Source organism: Psittacula echo (genome assembly GCF_963264785.1).
Source record: "Psittacula echo genome assembly, chromosome: 2".
Taxonomy (NCBI): domain Eukaryota; kingdom Metazoa; phylum Chordata; class Aves; order Psittaciformes; family Psittacidae; genus Psittacula; species Psittacula echo.
Window position 1 is genome coordinate 156,761,289 of NC_137737.1, and position 22,264 is coordinate 156,783,552.

Consider the following 22,264-nt stretch of genomic DNA (forward strand, 5'->3'; position numbering starts at 1 on the left):
TTTCAGGATTAAATGGTTTCCTCACATAGTGAATTCCTGGGAATAGATTGACAAGGCAGGGGTAGGATAACGCTGTCTTACACAAAACACAGCTGGGTAAAACTAGCACACAGAAACCCCCAAGCTTCACACCCAATCTACTCTGTGACTACAGGAGAGGAATTGCAGTGAACCAAAGAGCAGTCCATTTAAAAGCAGACAGAACACAAAGGACTTTTTTGATGCTGAAAGGAGAGGACTATGCACGCAAATAATAAACGCATCTGAGTAGTTTAACTTGCACAATGAACCTTCTTGAAAGCTATTTAAAGGCAATGCTGTGGTGCTTCCACGTCAATAAAGGGAGATCACTTATTAAACCTTGAAAGGCCTGAAAATGTGCCATTGCAGGGATGAAACTCTGAATGTCATTAATAAGGTTCCTGGAATTCTGCATACAACTGTTCCGGATACTATGCTCTGACTTTGCAAGTAGCATTAGACTTACTTTACTAGAGCAGTTCCTAAAAGAATAAAATGATGCCTAAAATGCCACACTTTCAAGCAGCAAAATGCTTGACAAACTTGCTTACCAATAAGGCCACACAGTTTTAGGTCTCTTTTGTAAGAGCTGGACACATTCTGCTCCTAAAAGCAAAATATTCTTTGTCTCATTTTTAATCATTTTGTACAGAAACTATTTTGGTGTTTCATTATCTTTGCCTAACCTAAAATTCCATTGCTATATGCAAAGCTCACTATTTACTGTATTAGCTGCTGTGAAAAACAGATATATAGCCTCTTGGCAATACCTTTTATGTAATTACAAATTTAAGTCCCCTGCCAGTCTTCTCCTCTGCTTCAGCAAGACCAAGAGTTTCTTTAAACTTGCACATTAGTATAAGGAATATTTCATCACTCTTCTTGCTCTGGACTTTCTCCAACTTGTCCGCTTTTCTTCATGTTTCTCAAAGATCAAGCCCCAAAATTTTCTTGAGGCTTTACTACTTTTGTTCACAGGAAGAAAAGAAACACTTCATGTTTTACAAGCTGTGTTGCTGCCCATCCACCCTTTGACATTTCTGCAGGGGTACGATACTCGTGACTTGTTTCTTTCCTTTGTAAATGGAATACGTTCCCAATATCTCCTAGACATGTATTTCCTTCCTGCCTAGTCCGTCATGAAAAAGATCCTAGGATCAGAAGAAATGCCTTGGACCAATTCAGTTCACCTTCAAATATTATTAGTAGTAGTATCACATAATTGCACTGAAATTATTCCAGAATTTAAACCAAAAGATGGTTGCTCCCACTATACACACTGGCTTCTTTTTCAATAATCCTGCTACTTGATAGCTCGGGTAGCACATCCCTGTCCAATTCATAACAACTTCTTCTTGCACTAATTTCATTCTTCATCTAAAAGAGTATTTCCTCTTCCTCATTATTTACAACTCAGAACTTCTGCACTGTAACAAAGTCCATTCTCAATCTTCTTTCTTCCCAACAAACCCAAGCCAGTCTATTCATGCTTTGAATGACAGCTATTGAAAGGCTACCTCTGGAACTGCCAGAGTTTGAATACATCCCAAATATTTACAGATTGTGGAGCATTTAACCACTAACATAGGTGAACTTACGTTAGCAAAAAATTGTTAAGGATCAGTAAAATCACTAACTTAAAGAATTCATTTCTGCAAAAGCTGCTCTTTGCTTAAGCAGTATGTAAAGCAATAGAAAATTAATAAAAACATACAAAATAGAAACTGTGCATTCAGCAGCAAAAAAGACAATTTTAGAAGAAAAAAACATATTAGAACTGATTGCATTCAGTGGCTGATGAATTTTAGGCAATCAGATTTTTATGATTATAGCATTTGACCACCATCACACGTTACCATGATTTTTGAAACTCACTAGGACACGTGAAACCTCCCTGAGGCTTACAAAAGAAAGCAAGCACCACAGGAGGGAATGCTTACAATTTATTCCTCACATCCAAAGATGATCATTTACACATGAACTTTGGGTAAGATTGTTAGACAAACACAAACCAATGTAATGTGCAACACACCGTAATAGCCAAAAGATATGGAAAGAAATCATGAAATTTGACAATAAACAGGAGCTATCCTCTCCCTGGTAAAATAAACCATCATGAAAAAACGTCTGAACTTCAGAACTTGTCCAATGCACACGGACTGCTTTAATCAGAGTCTGCAGTTAAAGGAGGCCAAAATCCTAAATAAGGAGTTTTGAAAGTTCATTCACATAATTCTTTACCTCTATGTTGCTGTTGATATTGAAAGTTTCCAACATGATCTTGAAGTTATAACCAATATAAGAGAGACAATGAGTCAAATATACAATAGGCAAAACAAGGCTTACCTTGTTGCTGGAAGGGTACTAACACGTGTAAAGAAAACAGAGGGTTCTACTTCCACATGAAGGCCTAGTGAAAGGTTCCGGTAATATCCTTCAACATGTCCTGGTCCACCAGAGTACTTAAAATTCAGAATAGCTTCCAGTGTCTAGAGAAATAAAAGTAAATTACTTATTAGCCATGTTTCATTACCGTGCATTTCACAAGTTCAATTAAATTAGACCATAGAAGTGATTTACCAACAAAGTTTCCATGCCCTCAAGAATTTGCTTTCCTAATCCATCCATTCTATTATCTCCAGAAAAAAGGCAATCAAACAAATTAGGTGAGCATCTTGGGTAAACAGTTGCTTTTTTTCCTAATCTTTTAAAAACTAAAAAGTACAGAACAAAGCCAGCTGGATGTCCCTTTACATAATTCCTCTCCATACACATTTAACATAGAGAAAAAGAAGAGCTTATTTTCACTTAACAGAGATTAGGGTTTATTAAATGAGATGCTCCTTCATATTCTTGAAAAATAACCACCAATCATAATCAAATGGAAAACCTTTAAAGTGTTCGAGTGTGGACACATAAAGATTATGCAAAACCAAAAGCATCTGGTCTCTCAACAAGTCACTGTAAACATATGCTTATCTTTGATGTTCGTTTCATAGAACATGATTTCTTAGCAAATATTAAAAATGAGGATGATTACTCTTACACACTCATTACCCTCGGTAGTACCAAGCCTTTACTTCTGTGATGAAATTTTGGGCTTTGTTTCTTTTTCCTTAACAAACAGCATGTGGAAAGTGTCCCAGCATACCAGTCCCCAGGTTATCATCAGTGTTCAAGCTCAGAATAAACCTTTGATTCAGTCAGACTCTACACTACCTCTTCTTTCATGATGTTCCCAAAATAGAATCTGCTAGAAGCAAGGCAAGAATTCGTGAAGTGTCACTGGATTTTATTTATTCAGCCTTTATTCTGCTACCCAAGCAGCTGCTATTGCCACATCTCAGAGCATGGACAGAAGGCAACACTGGCTCAGGGTGCCCAGAGAAGCTGTGGCTGCCCAAATCCCTGGCAGTGTTCAAGGCCAGGTTGGATGGGGTGGAAAGTGTCCCTGCCAGTGGCAGGGCATTGGAATTAGATGGTCTTTAAGCTCCCTCCCAACCCAAACCATTCTACAATTCTATGACTCTATGGATTACTGACAGCCCTCTACCCTAACATGAACTTTGCTATACTATGCTGAAGTCTAGAAGGAGAGCTGTTTCTAAAAAAGATTTAGAAGCAATGCCAAACTCCTTCTTAAGGAACTATATAAGGATTTTCTACCTTACAATAACACCCATTTCTATTTCATACCATTCTGTTTCTTAGTTCTGCTGAAGGGAGAGAAACAGGGATACAATCATTTTCTTAAAACAACCACAATCCAGTGATTTAAAGAATACCAAAGCAAGAGTTAGACGTTTTGCTGCATGTGCACACTTAAATGCTTTGCCTATTTCCCACTTGCTTTTAAGTAAAGTGGGCTAACTCCAATTCCTAATTTACTTTCATTAAAATTCATGAGAGCCACCTCACAACAGAAATAAAACCTTCCCTGGACAGTCTGGACATACCATCTACTCAGTTTATGTCAGTTCCTAATTTGTAGTTAATGAACTCAAACTTATGTCATGTCAGGAGAACTAATCAATATTAAATACAATAATAAAAAAATGCAAACCCATTCAAAACATACTTCATTCTAATGAACCAGCTGGACCATTTAATAAAAATCAGAGCCAGACTCTGTTAAGTGCAGGGATCTAGCACTGCTCACATCATACTGTGAGAATGGACTTCAATTTCAATTAGGAAATTGTGAAAATTCCAGCTATAGAATCAAAGAATGGTTTGGGTTGGAAGGACCATAACATCATCCAGTTCCAACCCCCGCCATGGGCAGGGACACCCCACACTAAACCATGGCACCCAAGGCTCTGGCCAACCTGGCCTTGAACACTGCCAGGGATGGAGTATTCACAACTTCCTTGGGCAACCTGCTTGTTCTGTATAATTGCTGTAATAGACAGAGTATCCTGCTTGGGAAAGCTACTGTGGTATGGATCCATGGTTCATGCTACAGAAGACCATGGCATAAAGCCGCTTTATCAAGCCCCGTCCCATATAAATACAGGTAAACACATCATAAATGTTAGTTTAAGAGGTCACAGAGCATTAGCATTCCAGACGCAAAAGCCTTCAGAACGTCCTATACCAAACGAAAAGCCTCCAGAAAGACAGACTGAAAAAACGCAACCATTATGTGCCACTGATGAGCAGGACAGTTTAATGGCATCATCATAATCTTGGTCCCTGTCATAGTGAGAAAAGTGTCAAAGAAAACCTGCTGATGACCCTACACGTGTCCCATTGTCATGGTTTAAGCCCAGGCCATAAATTAGAACCATGCAGTCTACTTCCCCCACACACACACTTTTCTTCCCCCTCCAGGAGGGACTGGGAGGAGAATCGAAAGAATGTAACTCCCACGGGTTGAGATAAGAACAGTTTAATAACTAAGGTATAACACAAATCACTGCTGCTACCACCAATAATAATAATGATAAAGGAAATAACAAGGGGAGAGAATACAACACGTCACCACTCGCTGACCGATAGCTCCCCCACCCCGCCGTGATCCAGCCCTTCCAGGGACTCTCAGTTCTACATCCTGGCCATGATGTGCTGTGGTATGGAATACCTCTTTGGTCAGTTCGGGTCAGGTGTCCTGTCCCTGCTTCCTCCCGGCTTCTCCTCCTCCCTGGCAGAGCATGAGACTCACAAAGTCCTTGGTCAGACTAAATACTGGTGTTATCAGCTCTGCTCTCAGGCCAAAAGTCAAAAACACAGCGCTGCACAAGCTACTAAGAAGGAGAAAAAATGACTGCTACTGCTGAACCAGGACACCCATAGAAAAAGGAACAGGAGAAAGAAAACCTAATGGCCTTCTATTAATCTAGACAACATGAGGACATTTCTTCTCACCCAAAATGTAAGATCTAACTGAGGATATTTAATACGGAGGACATGAGATTTTGAATACCTCTGCGAACCACAGAACATCCCAACCTATATTCTTTCTCTGGCCAGGTTAATTTGCAAGGTTCGTAGAAACACACACACAGGCACAAAATAAAAACATCAGGCAGGCTTTATATCAGGACTGTAAATGTATGTGGAGGGGGGAGCAGGAGACATCAGGAGACCAGAGAATGTTCTATTGTTTTGGATAAGTATCATATGAACAAAATGTTAACAAATAACAATCAATCTCCTTTAAACCCCTCTCTGCACACGTACCTTGGATTCCACATACAGAGAAGAGATTCAGAGCAGCCCTGCAGAGAAGGACTTGGGGGTGTTGGTCAATGAGAAAATGAACATGAGCCGGCTTCAGTGTGAGCTCGCAGCCCAGAAAGCAACCGTATCCTGGGCTGCATCAAGTGGAGCGTGACCAGCAGGTCGAAGGAGGTGATCCTGCGCCTCTACTCTGCTCTCATGAGACCTCACTTGGAGCATTGTGTGCAGTTCTGGTGTCCTCAACATAAAAAGGACATGGAACTGTTGGAACAAGTCCAGAGGAGGCCACGAGGATGATCAGGGGACTGGAGCACCTCCTGTATGGAGACAGGCTGAGAAAGTTGGGGCTGTTCAGCCTGGAGAAGAGAAGGCTGCGTGGAGACCTCATAGCAGCCTTCCAGTATCTGAAGGGGGCCTATAAGGATGCTGGGGAGGGACTCTTCATCAGGGACTGTAGTGATAGGACAAGGGGTAACGGGTTCAAGCTTAAACAGGGGAAGTTTAGATTGGATATAAGGAAGAAATTCTTTACTGTGAGAGTGGTGAGGCACTGGAATGGGTTGCCCAGGGAGGTTGTGAATGCTCCATCCCTGGCAGTGTTCAAGGCCAGGCTGGACAGAGCCTTGGGTGCCATGGTTTAGTGTGAGGTGTCCCTGCCCATGGCAGGGGGGTTGGAACTGGATGATCTTAAGGTCCTTTCCAACCCTAGCTATTCTATGATTCTATACAACATGAAAAGTTCATTTTCTATCTCTAGGATAGAAACAAGATTCTACACTTTCATAAACTTACAAAGTTCCAATTTAAAACAATTTACCACTCTCTTCTGCAGCACCTGCACAGAAGAGTAGTCCAAATGCTACAGCCCCCAATATAACTGATGTTGTATACTTACTCCAGTGGCCTTGTCAAACCTACTCTCATAACAGACTGAGCTGCAGATTCTACTCATCTTTACAAATACCAATAGACTTTATTAGATTTCCCCAAACTGTGTTAACAAAAAGAAACAGCAGGTTGTCACCATGAACAGAATTTTTGCCTGTGGATGATCCATACAAAAGATAAGGAAGGAAGGATGGAGTATACTGGCCTCTATACAGGCCTCTATACTGGTCAGTATACAGGAAAAGAAGCTGAACACATCTAGAATTCACAATAGCTATGGACAAGGCTGGTGGGGGTCTTGTTTTTAAGCAGAATTGCATTCTGGAAACTCATTAGTAAAAACAAGGATAAACTGTTTAACCCTGTCTGACTGTTCAACATTGTACAATGTCTTCGGCTTGATACATTTTTTACTACTTCATTGGTCCTTCCTTCTATTAGTGAAGAAAGAGTTTCTGGCTTAAGTTCCAGATGACAAGACACTCAAACAATGGCACCATATGTTAGTATTACTATATTGACTACCTTCCAGTACCTAAAGGGGGCTGTAGTGACAGGACAAGTGGTAACAGGTTCAAACTTAAACAGGGGAAGTTTAGATTGGATATAAGGAAGAAATTCTTTACTGAGAGGGTGGTGAGGCACTGGAATGGGTTGCCCAGGGAAGTTGTGAATGTTCCATCCCTGGCAGTGTTCAAGGCCAGGCTGGACAGAGCCTTGGGTGCCATGGTTTAGTGTGAGGTGTCCCTGACCATGGCAGGGGGGTTGGAACTGGATGATCTTAAGGTCCTTTCCAACCCTAACTATTCTATGATTCTATGATTCTGTATTCATCAGTAATAAAGAGAAACAAAAATGTACTCTTTCATCAGTTCCATCTTGCAAAAGGCACAAAAGAATCTCTACAAAATTAATTTCTCAGTTTCTTCTATTGGGTGCCATGCTTAAATTCTTTCAAGAGCTTTGAGGATTGTGTGAATAAATCACAGATCAGGAATTTCAGCTGCCTGGCTGTAACTAATAAATTATCTGGCAGTAACAACAAGAAAGTGAGTTTCTCACATCAACCACACCCTTTTCAACAGCAGCAGGTAACCCTGGCAATAAATGTTAGTAGAAATAGCAAAGAGATAGCCAGCCAACAGCGTGCCTGGAGTATCAATGTTGCTGGAACAGACAGTGTCCCACAGCTGCAGCGATGCAGAGCTGGTGGCATCTCCAAGCCTCTGACCTTCCATAGCTCCCTCGCTGGTGCTGGGACGTGAGGCTGGAAAGGGTCCAGAGAAGCTCCACGAAGATGATCTAAGGACTGGGAAGCCATATGAGGAAAGGCTGAGAGAGCTGGGCTTGTTCAGCCTAGAGAAAAGAAGGCTCAGGGGAGACCCTCTCACCGTGCTCCAGCATTTAAAGTGTGGCTACAAAGCAGATGGAGATTCCCTTTTTACAAGGAGTCACGTGGAAAAGACTTGGGTAATGGACATAAATTACTCCCATAGAGATTGTGACTGGACACAAGAGGAAAATTTTTCCCAATGGGAACAATAAACCATTGGAATAATCTCCCCAGGAAAGTGGTGGACTCCCCAGTGTCGGACACTTAAGATTTGGCAGGACAGAGTGCTGGAACATCTAGTCTAGGTCATGTTCTGCCTAGAAAGGTTGGACCAGATGATCCTTGAAGTCCCTTCCAACCTGGAATCTTGTGATTCCTCAGGGCTGTTGCACATGCACACCCCCCCGTGGCCTTCGTGATGCTTCAGGCTGCAGACTATGGTTCCAAACCATGCACACATTCAAGCTCTCTTCTGCTCCTCGCTACTTTAGGCCAGTCCTACATGCTCACCTCCATTCACACTCAGAAGCTGCAGAAGAAGATATCATACAGATTTCCAGAAAGAGATCTATTCCTTGCTCTTTCTCTCTTACTGAAGAACATCAGTCTTTTCACTTACTGCTAATCTGTCTGATTTTCTGATACACAAAACATACTTTAGGTTTTCTGTATTTTTAGAAGTGACACAACTCTTTTCTTTCTTCTTTAGCTCAAAAATATATCCTGCATTTTTAAGCAGATATTAAACAGCCAAGAAAGGACAGGAAGTACCCACTGATTTCTCTGAATGCAAATCATGAAGCAGATCTAAATCAACTGGAATACTTAATCCATCAAGGCAAAATCCCTGTTTTTCCCCAAATAGTAAAAGAGGACTCTCCCAGTAGATATTGTTCCTTAAAGCACCAACTAGTATAGTAAGTGATGGCAAGAGCCCTGATACATGCATTATAAAATGGATATGCATATGTAATCAGGTTGTAGCGCATATGTAATCATCCTCTAGGACAGAACTGCAGCAAGCATTCTCCATACTAATTTTTCTCCTCTGTATTCTATTAAAAGGATATGTTGTGACCACAAAAGCTATGACAAAATTCTTAATAACTGATTAAGCGATGAAATAAATCGTGCCACTGCAGTGAGTCAGACCTTTCTATGTACAAATACAAACAAAGCCTATATTGTTATTCCTGTTAAACTGCTTAGTTAGTCTAAAACAAAATTACATCTAATTTTTAGCATGTGTGTTAATCAGGTGAATTTACACAGTCTATCAAACAAGGTGCCTGCTGTGCTCTAGCAGTTTTGCTCAAGCACACCTTCTGCACACACACTGACTTTCAGTAGCAATTCTTGCAGTACACCAATGTTGATCTAGCTCATCCATCCACATTAATGTCTCGTTAAGCCCCTGAACAATGAAACTGCTGCATCCCTTTGTAAAAATAGCACAATGGCAATGACAAGCAGCTGAAGCTAAATATAGCTCCTGCAGGCATATGCCGGGGATTAAATAGTACATTTTACCCCTCCCCAATCCTAAATCAGTAAGCTTCAACTAGGAATCTCTAGTGAATACACACAGGAGCTCAATAAATCCCCCTTAAGCTTGCCAGGCATATTCTGAATCTGTGCTTGCTAAAAATAGCCATGTTTATAATGAGAACAGGGATGTGAGCAGAATAATACGAAGTTTACAGGCAAGCTGCTATAGTCGTTCTGCATTAACAAATAGGGTGAATCAAAGGTCACTCTAGCACACACACAGACAGACTAACAGATAAAATACAATATGCAGTAATTTTTTACTGAAGAGTATTCATTTCACATTAAACTGCATTTTCTAACTGGCTACTGCAGCCATATATTCACAAGTAATTCCGGGTGTTCAGCTAGACCACAAGCTGTTACTTCCAAAAGGTAGAGGAAGGATAGGAACATACAGTATTACTCCTCTGGACAGAATTCCCTTCTAGAGTTCAATTCCCCTCTTTAAATATTCAGGAAATATAATACAATACTAATCACAGAATTCTACTTTCATTACTTTAAGGCAAATTGCGTCCAGGTCTCCAGGGCAGTACTACTGCAGCAGAACATGCACGTTCTTAACTGCCTCAAAGGTTTTACCTCCATCAGCCTAGCACTGCTGACCACAGCTACCACAGTCTCTCATTCTTGGCTGAGATACAGATGAGAGATTTAAATTAGTTTGAACACAAGTAACTTTCATGTGGATGAATCCCATCGAGAGTTTTCTGCCTCCTGCAGAAACTAACTGCAGAACCTCTTTGAGAAACATGTGCTAGGAAATTAGGCAGCCCTGCTTGCTGTTCTTGGAGGACTTGAAGGAATGGGAGAGCAAGCCATCGCATGTGTTCCTCAGTAACTTAGTCTGAAATCATGCCGATTCTGAAAGTAGGAAGGTACAAAAGGAGAGTAAATGCAGGGATAGATGTTGATGAACAAATCACACACACACATAAACACCCTTCAAATGGGAAATTTCTCTATGTGGAGACCAACAACTCAGCCTTGTTCTCCCAACAACGGCAATGTAAGATGGTGGTTGCCGTAAAGAAGCATCACTGAACGTATTTCTTCAATGAAAGCTGCTCCTTACACCCTGCAGGCAGAGTTCTCAAAAGTAAAGGCACAAGATGCTGGCAGCTACATTCTTACTAAAAGAACACACCTGTGAGAGGTGGATAAAACCAACTCTAGGCCATAACAGTGCAAAGAACATGTGTCAAGCATAAATGTCCTACATGTCATGAAATTCTAAAGGAAATAACAACACAGTATAGAATCAGTCACAATCCTAAGAAAAGGGCTGTGAAAGCAGACTCAGCAAGGCAGTTTATATTTTGAGTTAAGCAAAGGAGTATTTTAGAAAGCTGTATGACAATGTTTGCAAGTGTGAGTGACAGTTTTCTTCTCCAACCCTCCCACCCAGGAGGGGAATCAAAGCTACACCACCAAGCCTTAACAGGTTCATATGCAACACCCTGAAGTCTCTGGGTAACACAATGAAGTTCTTCAGTTTTACTTTATTCATGCCAAACACTTCCAGACTGTTTCACACTTCCTCAACCCTAACCCATCCCTCCCCTGTTTCTTCTAAAATGTCCTTTGTGAGAAGCAAGGATGAGATTGCACACAAAGTGGGGTAAACACAGAAGAAACTTTTTGGTTGGCTCCTTATTCCTTTACTTTCTTTTATTCCTAATATTCTATTTATCTTTCGCATTGCTACTACAAAGTAATTTCATAGACTTCTAAAATGAACCTTCATAGAATGTCATATACCTCCAAGATCTCTATCCTGAATGACAACAGTTAATTAGGAGCCCATCACTGTATTTGGAATTAAGAATCCCTTTTCCTCATTGCATTACTTAACAACACGCATGTGGATCAATGCTGATCTTCATCTCCCATTTTAACAATTCACCTTTACCACATTATAAGCCTGCAGTTCTTCAACATGGTTTTCATGTATGCTACCCTTGATAAACTTTGACACAATCCTATTCACCTTAATACCCAGATGCTTTATGAGCAAGCACAAACACAACACAGATCCGTATGTATTAGGCTGGAGACCACCTTTCACTGAGCAAATGGGCCATTTATCCTACCTTAAACCAGCTCTTGATTCATGACGGGACTTCCACTTTCATCTCACAGCATATTTGTATCTCTCAAAAAGCCTTTTATGACGGTCTTTTTGGAAGTGTTTTAGGAATCAGGTAAGCAGCGTCAATGATTTTTCCCTTTGTTCATGAGCTCAGCATATGCTTCAAAGAATTCTGACAGATTTGCTTACCACAAGTGCCCTTCCTAAAAAACCCATTCAACAGCGTATTCCAACTTACGTATCTGATTATTATTAACTCTGCTGTTACACTTCTGGTTTTACTGTATTTACTAACAAGAAAAGTAATTGCATTATTCTGCTGTCCCAATAGCAGTATAAAACTTAACATTTCAAAATTCCAAAGTTTTAAGCCACAAGAGAATAAGAAGATTATATCCCACACAAAGAGTGAAGAGTCCAGTACACCTCCTATGGATGTATGGTCTGACACTGGTCCAAGACCATCACCATTACACACATAAGCAAAATAAGTCTTCTATTTTACAAATGTACCCCATACAAAGGGCACATAGAAAGTACAAATGCTTTCCTGAAGATCTCGAATCCATTCACTGTTCTTCTGGAGAACCCAGCTCCATTCACTATTTGTATACTTTTTATTCACAGTATTGCTGCATTCTACTCTACATGGAAATGATACTCGCACCCTCAAAAGGTAAAGCAAATCCTCCTCTGCAGTCACTAAAATACCTTAAAAAGAAATCAGGAAAGAGCTTTTCTGTATTCTTGTGTTAAAAAATCCTCATATTTTTCAGGAATTCCTGTGATTAGGGGCGATAAGCCCAATTAAGTAATTGTACAAATGTAGGAGTAAGTGAAGAATAAGGTTTTAAAACAGGAATGCTTGAACAACTTAATCAATGGATCTGTTTATTCAGCACAGCCATTAACATATAAATATGAAAGACTGAGTACTTCAGATTTATCAGCTGCTACTTGGGTTGGAAATAGAGGCTCTAGCAGCACAATCGTTTTCGGTATCAGTAAAGTTATTGAGCTAAATTTACCACTAATTTAATGAGGTTTATATGGAATGAATATTGTAAATTCCTACTCCTTTTTATGATGCTAAAAACTAACAGAATAAAAAAATCGTGAAATTAGTTTTCAGGGACTAACACTTCAGAAATTAAATTTGTCCTCTAGTTTAGCTAGAAATCAGGTCCTACCTAGAGCTACAGAACAGCAACTTTCTAATGTATCTTCTTTCTTTCACTGGGTATGCTATCTAAAAGCTAATATGCCAAGCAACCAAGCATCCACTCACATTATTAAAACATACATTTCTCATAATAAGCCCTGTGTATGTGATTTCCTCAAATGTTTTCCTTCTATATAGGGAATTTGGATGTATCTCTTCAGTAAACACAAGAAGATAATTGCAGATACAAATCACAAGTAGAGATGACACTAAAACTCATTTCCTTACTTCACTGATCCCATTTTGGCCTTTATTTAGCCAGGTAAACACAATCCGTGCCAGCAGGCTCCAGCACCACTGCCTGTTCCATGTCCCACCTGCACTAAAGACTCCTGAAGGCTGCGAAAACACTTTGAATTCTGTGATGTTCCAACAAAACCAGACAAATTTTTCAAAGGCAAAGGCCTTAAAGCAGGTGAAAGGCATCACAAAACGTCTTCTCAGAAATATAGATTTATAAAGGGCCAGTCAGTGACAATTTGAACAGCACATGTCACACTAGTCTGCAGTACGCATTTATTATCGATTCCTGAGCATGATCTCGCAATTCGGGAAAAGCTTGGAACCCTATTGGTTTTGAGCTGTCACTGCTCACACATCTGTATTCTTCACGTAGATCAATAATGCTCTAAAAGTTACAGGAGATCCTATAAAAATAACCTTAAAAAGAAGGCTCAATGTATGTTGCCACTTTTGTTTTTTCCTACCTCAAACAAAATATATTCTCAGAAGTTGACTGGAGGTCATTATCTTGAGTAATGTAACTCACCATTAACAAGAGAATTAATCAGCAGGTTCAGAGATCTTTTCCTGAAGGAAACATAACAAATTCCAGAATCTCAGTTGTAAAACCACCTGAAACCACCATACACTAATAAATCAGAACTCTCCACTTTCTAAAAGAAGGAAGAGAAAATCTTCTGTGTGAACAGGAAACAGTCCCTGATTCTTTCCTTTTCTTTCTGAGATACTCAAGAACATTAAACATATTCCCCCATCTTCCAACAACTGCTTATACACACACAAAAAATACAGCAAAAACTCTTTTTCATGTGATTACTTTACTCTCTAGAGATCCCCAGTGGTGAATTGACCTAAGCAAATTCTTAAATTGCAAAATATGCACATGCACATTTTATAGACAAATATCTACATATTCAAGAATCATCTGGACAATGCTCTGAGCAATATGATTTAATTTTAGGTAATTCTGAGAGGAGCAGGGAGTTGGACTCAATGATCCTTATGAGTCCCTTCCAACTTGAGATATCCTGCGGTGAGGCACTGGAATGGGCTGCCCAAAGAAGTTGTGAATGCTCCATCCCTGGCGGTGTTCAAGGCCAGGTTGGACAGAGCCTTGGGTGACATGGTTTAGTGTGAGGTGTCCCTGCCCACAGCAGGGGGGTTGGAACTGGATGATCTTAAGGTTCTTCCTAACCCTAACTATTCTATGATTCCATGTAATACTATGGATGGATGGATGGGTGGGGGGGTGGGTAGGTAGGTAGGTAGATAGATAGATAGATAGATAGATAGATGATAGATAGATAGATAGATAGATAGATAGATAGACAGAGAGGTAGATAGGTAGATAAATAGGTAGGTAGGTGGTACTGGTACCTGGTGTTTAAATCACTATTTCAATTTTATTAGGGATGCTAACTTGATTTCCTACCTAAGTTGTTAACACACATTTAAAAGGATTACAAATGCTTATTTTAAAAACACACTGAGTCAGCTCACTCAACTTCATAAATATGCAGCAGGAAACTCCCAAACAGTGACTCATAACTTCAGAGGTTTAAAACAGACACATAATCATGAATTTTCCAACTGTTACTCATAGTCGATTAAATCCTAAGCCAAAACCATCCTGCTTCTGTGAATTCTACTTGACCATCCATTAAGTTCCACAGAAATAAGGGCATTAGGGAAATAACAACCAAAAAGAGATAACTGGGAAGAGTGCTAATTCCTAACAGCTTACATGAAAAAAAAACCTATTTCATACAAACATACACTGAACAATAATTCTTTCCTTTACAACTGATGTATAGGTGGATTTTGTCTTCACCTTATTTAAGAATGAATGATTCAGGAAAATAAAGAAACAAAACCTAACATTAACAACATTTTTCACCTAAAGAAAAATGAGAACATGCAACAATCTCAGACTCTATTTGTGTGTATCTACTGAAAGTTGCAACAATCCTGGCACATTCTTGATTAGACAATGTACTGATATCCTGTTCCTATGGAATTTATGATACTTACAATAAGTTTAATGCGTTACTGCTAAATATCATCATCATGCTCCTATTTTGTCTTGCAATTAAGAATAAGTGTTTAGTGAGCTACTGCTAAACATCATCATGCTCTATTTTGTCTTGAAATAAAGTATCTTTTTAAATTTCAACAGTGTTAAAAACGTATGTAATTACTTTAAATGTAGTGATTTCTGTACAGCCAACAGGAAGAATGCCTCATTTTTGCAAATCTTAGTAAAATACTGCAGGGTTTTGTAGACATTTTAGTAACCATTTCACCAAAAGGCAAGCTAATGTATGCACAATGGAAAAACCATACACAAGCAGATTAATCTAATCATAGAAAAACAAGAATCAAAAACATCTATCCATCCCATTTCTTACTCCAATGACAAATCTACTGCATGAGATGCAAGGAAACCCACAGGAATTAATTTTAAGCAAAAGTTAGTCAACTTCCTATACATCTGAAAATGTATAAACTATAACCATCAGCCTATCATTAATTATTTTGCCTAAAGAAGGATATTCTAGCAACCACTGAGGACTATTTTGAGCAGTTCAGTGAAAGCAAATGAACTCTACAGGGCTCAAGGAATGTGATATATGTAGAATCATAGCTTCAACTAAGTTGGAAAAGACCTTTAAGATCATCAAGTCCAACCTTTACCCCAGCACTGCAAAGTCTGTCTCTAAACCATGTTACTGAGGGCCTCATTTACATGGTTTCTGAACACTTCCAGGGACAGAGATTCCACCACTGCCCTGGGAAGCCTGTTCCCGAATAGAGCTCTGAACTGCTATATACCCACTTACCACAGCAGGTCAGGACACTACACTTGCACACAAACAGGCCGAATACTTCCGAATATTGCTGCAATAACTGGGATAATTCCTGGCTAAAAGTCAGGAATAATTTCAGGTACGATCCCATTCAATTACACAATAGTCTTGACAACAGTCAAGAGTTGGAAGAAATTCAGTATCCTATTGGAAAAAATGCATGGGACGCAAAGTTTTGAGACAAAATAGGGATGACAAAAAGAAAGGAAATCAATCAAAATAATAATGATTGACTGGTTATTTTGATTTTTTTTTTTTTTTAATTCAAATTGATTCAACTTGAATGATTCAACTTGAATGATGGTGCTTTACGCCAGTGAAAAGCAAATCAAATTTATTCTCTTTAGTTTGTTGAGGGGTTTTGATTTGTGTTTGCTTTTGTTTGTTTGAAGATAGAAGTGATTACATGACAATTAGATTTGGTTATTTCAAGTATCATAACACATAATTGTAACGCTTCAGAAGTCTTCCTTTGCCTGCTCCATTTTTTAAAGCTAAATGATTAAATTCCAGGTAAGGACTTGATGATACCTTATGTGCTAAAAAATGTGTTCCCTTCCTATTCACACATTCATTCCTTTTAGTTGCTTACCAGGAAGAATTATGAACACTGAGTATTACATAGCTGTGTTCTGCTACACAGGCTTTTACTTAATATAGTCAGGAACTGTAACATTTAAAAGTCAAGAACTGTTTACCAGAAAATTTGTACTATCATCTCTTTAAAAGAAGTAAATAGTAGACAAAGCTTGCCTTCAAAGTCAAGCAACAATGAATAGTTGACTATATTTATTGCATCTAGATGACAAGTGTCACACCCTGCTTTAAAAAAATAATAAGATTATAAAGAATCAAGTTGTTCTTGTCCATCTCTACCATTTTAATTTTATCACACCAAATGGTAAACAATCTGTTTGGCAAATTATGATCTATTTTTACCAGGTAACATGAGGGGAACTTTTTCCTATTGAAATTGAGACATATAAGAACTCAGATCAAATATGTAAGCCTTAAAGCTTTAATATATGGAATGCGTAAATTACTCCTAAAGATGCTGCTTAACAGTTGATTTGTAATTGTTTGCCTAAGGCAACCTATCTGGATTCAACCTGTATCAGAGAAAAAATGGAGCTCTAACGGATTTAAAAAAGCAAATTAACTTTTCCAAAGCAGACAAGAAATCCAAGTGAGTTCTGAAAAATTAAGAGTTATATGTAATACTTCAAATAGTGGTTCTAAAATTGTGCAAAGGTAACTGCAGTAGGCATAGAATCATAGAATAGTTAGGGTTGGAAAGGACCTGAAGATCATCCAGTTCCAACCCCCCTGCCATGGGGCAGGGACACCTCGCATTAAACCATGCCACCCAAGGCTCTGTCCAACCTGGCCTTGAACACTGCCAGGGATGGAGCATTCACAACCTCCCTGGGCAACCCATTCCAGTGCCTCACCACCCTCTCAGGAAAGAATTTCTTCCTTATATCCAATCTAAACTTCCCCTGTTTAAGTTTGAACCCGTTACCCCTTGTCCTATCACTACAGTCCCTGATGAATAGTCCCTCCCCAGCATCCTTGTAGGCCCCCTTCAGATACTGGAATGAGGTCTCCACGCGGCCTTCTCTTCTCCAGGCTGAACAGCCCCAACTTTCTCAGCCTATCTTCAAACGTTAAAAAGAAAATAGCCAGCTTTAAAATACTACAGGATAAAATTAACCACAAAATGATGATAGGACCTCAAGTCAGCCAAAACTTCTCTCTCTCAAAAGCCTCTTTCCCCCTCCTTAGAAGTTACAATCTTCAGAGAACAGATACCATTTAAAGAAGAAAACCAAAATGAGAGAGAAGATAATTTCAGAAGCTTTCTAAATAAGTCCTCCCTGCCTACTTGCAGAGGTTCTATCAGTCCACCTTGGTGACTCTGTGTGAACTCTGCACATTCCACTCTTGGGCTTTATTGAGTGTGTTTTTAGGATTTGGTTTGTCTGGATGAGGAAGATCCTTTTGTGGTCAATCTCCTACTTGTTCTAACTTCCTAAGGTTTTGTTCACGTTCTGGAGTGCTCTTAAAGCATGCAAACTTGGTTATTTCACAGTGACCCTGAAGGACTGCATTAGAATGTATTGCCAGGAGGTCAAGGGAGGTGATCTTTCCCCTCTACTGCTCAGACCCATCAGGAGTACTTGGCTCCCCAGTAGAGATACAGGCGCACTGGAGTAAGTCCAACCCAGGTTCATGAAGATGACTGACAAATCTGAGCATCCATCATAAAAAGAGAGAGAGCTTGGAGTGTTCTGCCTGGAGAATGGAAGGCTCAGGGAGATGTTGTCCATGAATACCCAGCGGGAGGGACCAAAGAAGATGGAGCCAGGCTCTTCTCAGTGCCTGGAAGATGACAAAGGATGAATGGATGAATGGAAGGATGAGAGGCAATAGGTACAAACAAAATACAGAAAAGTCCCTTTAATCACAAGGAAGAGCTTTATTATTAGCATAATCAAGTGCTACAACAGGTTGCCAAAAGAGCTTGTGAAGTGTACATCCATTTAGAGATACTCAAAATCTGACTGGACATAGCCTTGAATAACGCGCTCTAGCTGACCATAGGTTGATCAGGTGTTTTGAACTAGAGCAGAGATTTATTCTCTCCAGAGAAGGACTCCAGAGATTCCTTCCAACAGAAATGATTCTGTGATAGTAAACTGAAAGAGGTACTCCATCCACTACTAGGCATTCAAGTCCGTAGCATCAGATTAAAGACAGTCTAAACTAATATCCCCCTCTATTAGCACAGACATCCTATACTTAGAAGCAACTGTTACTTTTTCAAAAAACACATTTTTTGCCACATTCCTTACTAATGACAATCTATTCTGCCACCAGAGAGAGCTGAGGATCCAATTCTTGCTATTCCCATGAGTCTCCCTAGTTGCTGACGTCTCAGCTTCCTGATGACAGAGCTCTCATCCTTTCAGCCATCCCATTTTCCCCCTTTCTTACCTCTCACTTGCATAATTCTTTTCCTCTCAAGCCTTTCAACCTTCTTCACCAGAAGGAAAAACATTCAGAAGGTTGAGAACAACTCAAGACACGGTGGTCAGGACATAGCAAGCAGCGACCTTCTACCTTTCTTCTCCACTACCCAGCTAAACCCCTGCAAAGCAACACATTTGTCCTTGAAATAAATTTGTGATGGGCTGTATAACACCACTGAATGACTGTGCTTTTTTAAGTATTAAAATCAACACGTGCTAACATTTCCTCACTTTAAGAAAGTGCTGTGGACAACAGTTTGCACCATTCTAAATATATCCTCAATTAATAAAAATAAAACCTCATGTCCTCAGGCACTGAAATGTAGCATTTGTGATTTATGGTCTCCGTGTCCATCACAGCCTTTGCTTCTCTGCTCTGTTTCAGCCTGCTTCATTAGAGCACCTGTTCAAGTAGAAAAACTCACAAGCTTTTGTCAGCATACAGCAGTCTGCAGGTCAGGCCTCAGCCATCTGTTTCAATGACCACAAGCTTCTAATGATTTGAGGGGAAAATACAAGGAAAAGATTGTTTTAAAGTTTATTTCATAATTAACTTTCTCTGCTTTCATTCTTTCCAATTAAATAAGGTAAGGGAAGAAATCTAAGGATAAGAGAAGAAAGCGCTCATGCAAGATCCATCCCTGGCGGTGTACAGGGCCAGGTTGGACAGAGCCTTGGGTGACATGGTTTAGTGTGAGGTGTCCCTGCCCATGGCAGGCGGGTTGGAACTGGATGATCTTAAGTCCCTTTCCAACCCTAACTATTCTACAATTCTATGATTCTAAGATTATAAAAAAGCACAGTAGAGCCAGACAGCATTTCAATGCATTTTTTTCATTTTAGTGTTTCAAATCCTAAAGACAGAAAAACAAGAAAGAAAAATAAGGCAACTCTCAGAAATATAAATAAAAATGGGGTTGCTTTCAATAGACATAAATGCCACCTTTTCCATTTACAGGATTGCCACTTGTCTCAGACTTTGTCACAGGACACTTCCAATTTTGACAGGGTACACAATTCCTGTTGTGCCCTATCAAACAAGCTTGCAAGATACTATAAAATTTGTAGAGAAGTATCTTTCTATTGTGGTGTGGGTACGACAGCTTTAGGAATGACGTCAAGGAAAAATGTTGTTCTACAGAGCAAATATATGGCAAGTTATACGCTACTCGCCCTCTGCCCGCATTACTCAAACATTTTATGCCTTGGTCTCCCTTTCTCCTGCTTCATATAAATTCAATTATTTTACTTTTACCAACACTAGCTTAAAAAGATAAAGAATCATAGAATCAAATAGGTTGGAAAAGACCTTTAAGATCATCAAGGCCAACCATTACCCTTGTGAACTGGCTGAAGGAGAGAAGCCAGAGAGTTGTAGTCTATGGGGCGGAGTCCAGTTGGAGGCCTGTATCTAGTGGAGTGCCTCAAGGGTCAGTACTGGGACCAGTACTATTTAATATCTTCATCAATGACTTAGATGAGGGAATTGAGTGTACTGTCAGCAAGTTTGCTGATGACACTAAGCTGGGAGGAGTGGCTGACACGCCAGAAGGCTGTGCTGCCATCCAGCGGGACCTGGACAGGCTGGAGAGTTGGGCAGGGAGAAACTTGATGAAATTCAACAAGGGCAAGTGTAGAGTCCTGCATCTGGGCAGGAACAACCCCAGGTTCCAGTATAGGTTGGGGAACGACCTGTTAGAGAGTAGTGTAGGGGAGAGGGACCTGGGGGTCCTAGTGGACGGCAGGATGACCATGAGCCAACACTGTGCCCTTGTGGCCAAGAAGGCCAATGGCATCCTGGGGTGTATTAGAAGGGGGGTGGTCAGTAGGTCGAGAGAGGTCCTCCTTCCCCTCTACTCTGCCCTGGTGAGACCGCATCTGGAATATTGTGTCCAGTTCTGGGCCCCTCAGTTCAAGAAGGACAGGGACCTGCTGGAGAGAGTCCAGCGCAGGGCAACTAAGATGCTTAAGGGAGTGGAGCATCTCCCTTATGAGGAAAGGCTGAGGGAGCTGGGTCTCTATAGTTTGGAGAAGAGGAGACTGAGGGGGGACCTTATTAGTGTATATAAATATATAAAGGGGGAGTGTCACGAGGATGGAGCCAGGCTCTTCTCAGTGGCAAACAATGATAGGACAAGGGGTAATGGGTACAAACTGGAACACAAGAGGTTCCACTTAAACTTGAGAAGAAACTTCTTCTCAGTGAGGGTGACAGAACACTGGAACAGGCTGCCCAGGGAGGTTGTGGAGACTCCTTCTCTGGAGACATTCAAAACCCACCTGGACACATTCCTGTGTAACCTTATCTAGGTGTTCCTGCTCCGGCAGGGGGATTGGACTAGATGATCTTTTGAGGTCCCTTCCAATCTCTAACATACTGTGATACTGTGATACCCCAGGACCCCCCAGTCCACAACTAAACCATATCACTAAGGGCCTCATCTACACAGTTGTTGAACGCTTCCAGGGACAGTGATTCTACCTACCACTGCTCTAGGCAGCCTGTTCCGATGTCTTACCACCCTCTCTGTGAATAAACTTTTCCTAATATCCAATCTAAACCTCTCCTGGCACAGCTTCAGGCCATTTCCTCTTCTCCTATAGCTTATTAATTGGGAGAAGAAACCGACCCCACCTCACTACAACCTCCTTTCAGGTTGTGAAAAAGGCCAACACAATATATAGCTTAAGCTTGGTAACTGGAGAAAGAATAATTAGGGGTTTAGCCATTTTCCATATAATGGAGATTATAATACAAACTTAAACAACCAAATGTGCTAGAAGTGCCAGTAGGTTTGCATTGATTTTCTCAAAATCATCACACCATGTTATATGGACTGTCACATTTTGAAGTGCTGCTTTGAAATGTTTGATGCAAGAATCAATACATGAGCATAGAAATATAAACCAAAAAGAGATCCTGGTTTGCACTAAGAGTTCTAATACAAAACCATGCCTTAAAAAAATCAACAATCAGTTCAATAATGTAAAAAACCAGATGTTTCTTACTTTGGATCTTTTGCATTAGAAGATACAGCTCCTGGCTGTCTCTCAGTACTTGTTAGGATGCATCTTAGAATCCTTGAATGGTTTGGGCTGGAAGCAATAATCTAGATCACCTTAAAGCTCATCCAGCTCCAACCCCCTGCCACGGGCAGGGACACCTTCCACTAGAGCAGCTTGCTCCAAGGCCCTGTGTCCAACCTGGCCTTGAACACTGCCAGGGATGGGAAATTCTCTTCAAAAATAATTCAGACAGTGTGCTTTTAATGCTCATTTACTGTTCTTTCTCCCAGTAAAACTAGACCACTATGCACCACATTCAATCCTTTC

The 22,264-nt window shown here is 40.2% G+C and overlaps 1 protein-coding gene across 1 annotated transcript in view; it reads right to left on the reverse strand.

Annotated features, from left to right (window-relative positions):
• Positions 1 to 22,264, reverse strand: part of TRAPPC9 (trafficking protein particle complex subunit 9) — a gene marked incomplete at its 3' end in the record, with an annotated part of 503,806 nt that overhangs the window by 333,518 nt on the left and 148,024 nt on the right. Inside the window, exon 19 of the mRNA XM_080610640.1 lies at positions 2,368 to 2,510. Within this exon, the coding sequence (XP_080466766.1) occupies positions 2,368 to 2,510 (143 nt within the window). The remainder of the gene's footprint in view (positions 1 to 2,367; positions 2,511 to 22,264) is intronic.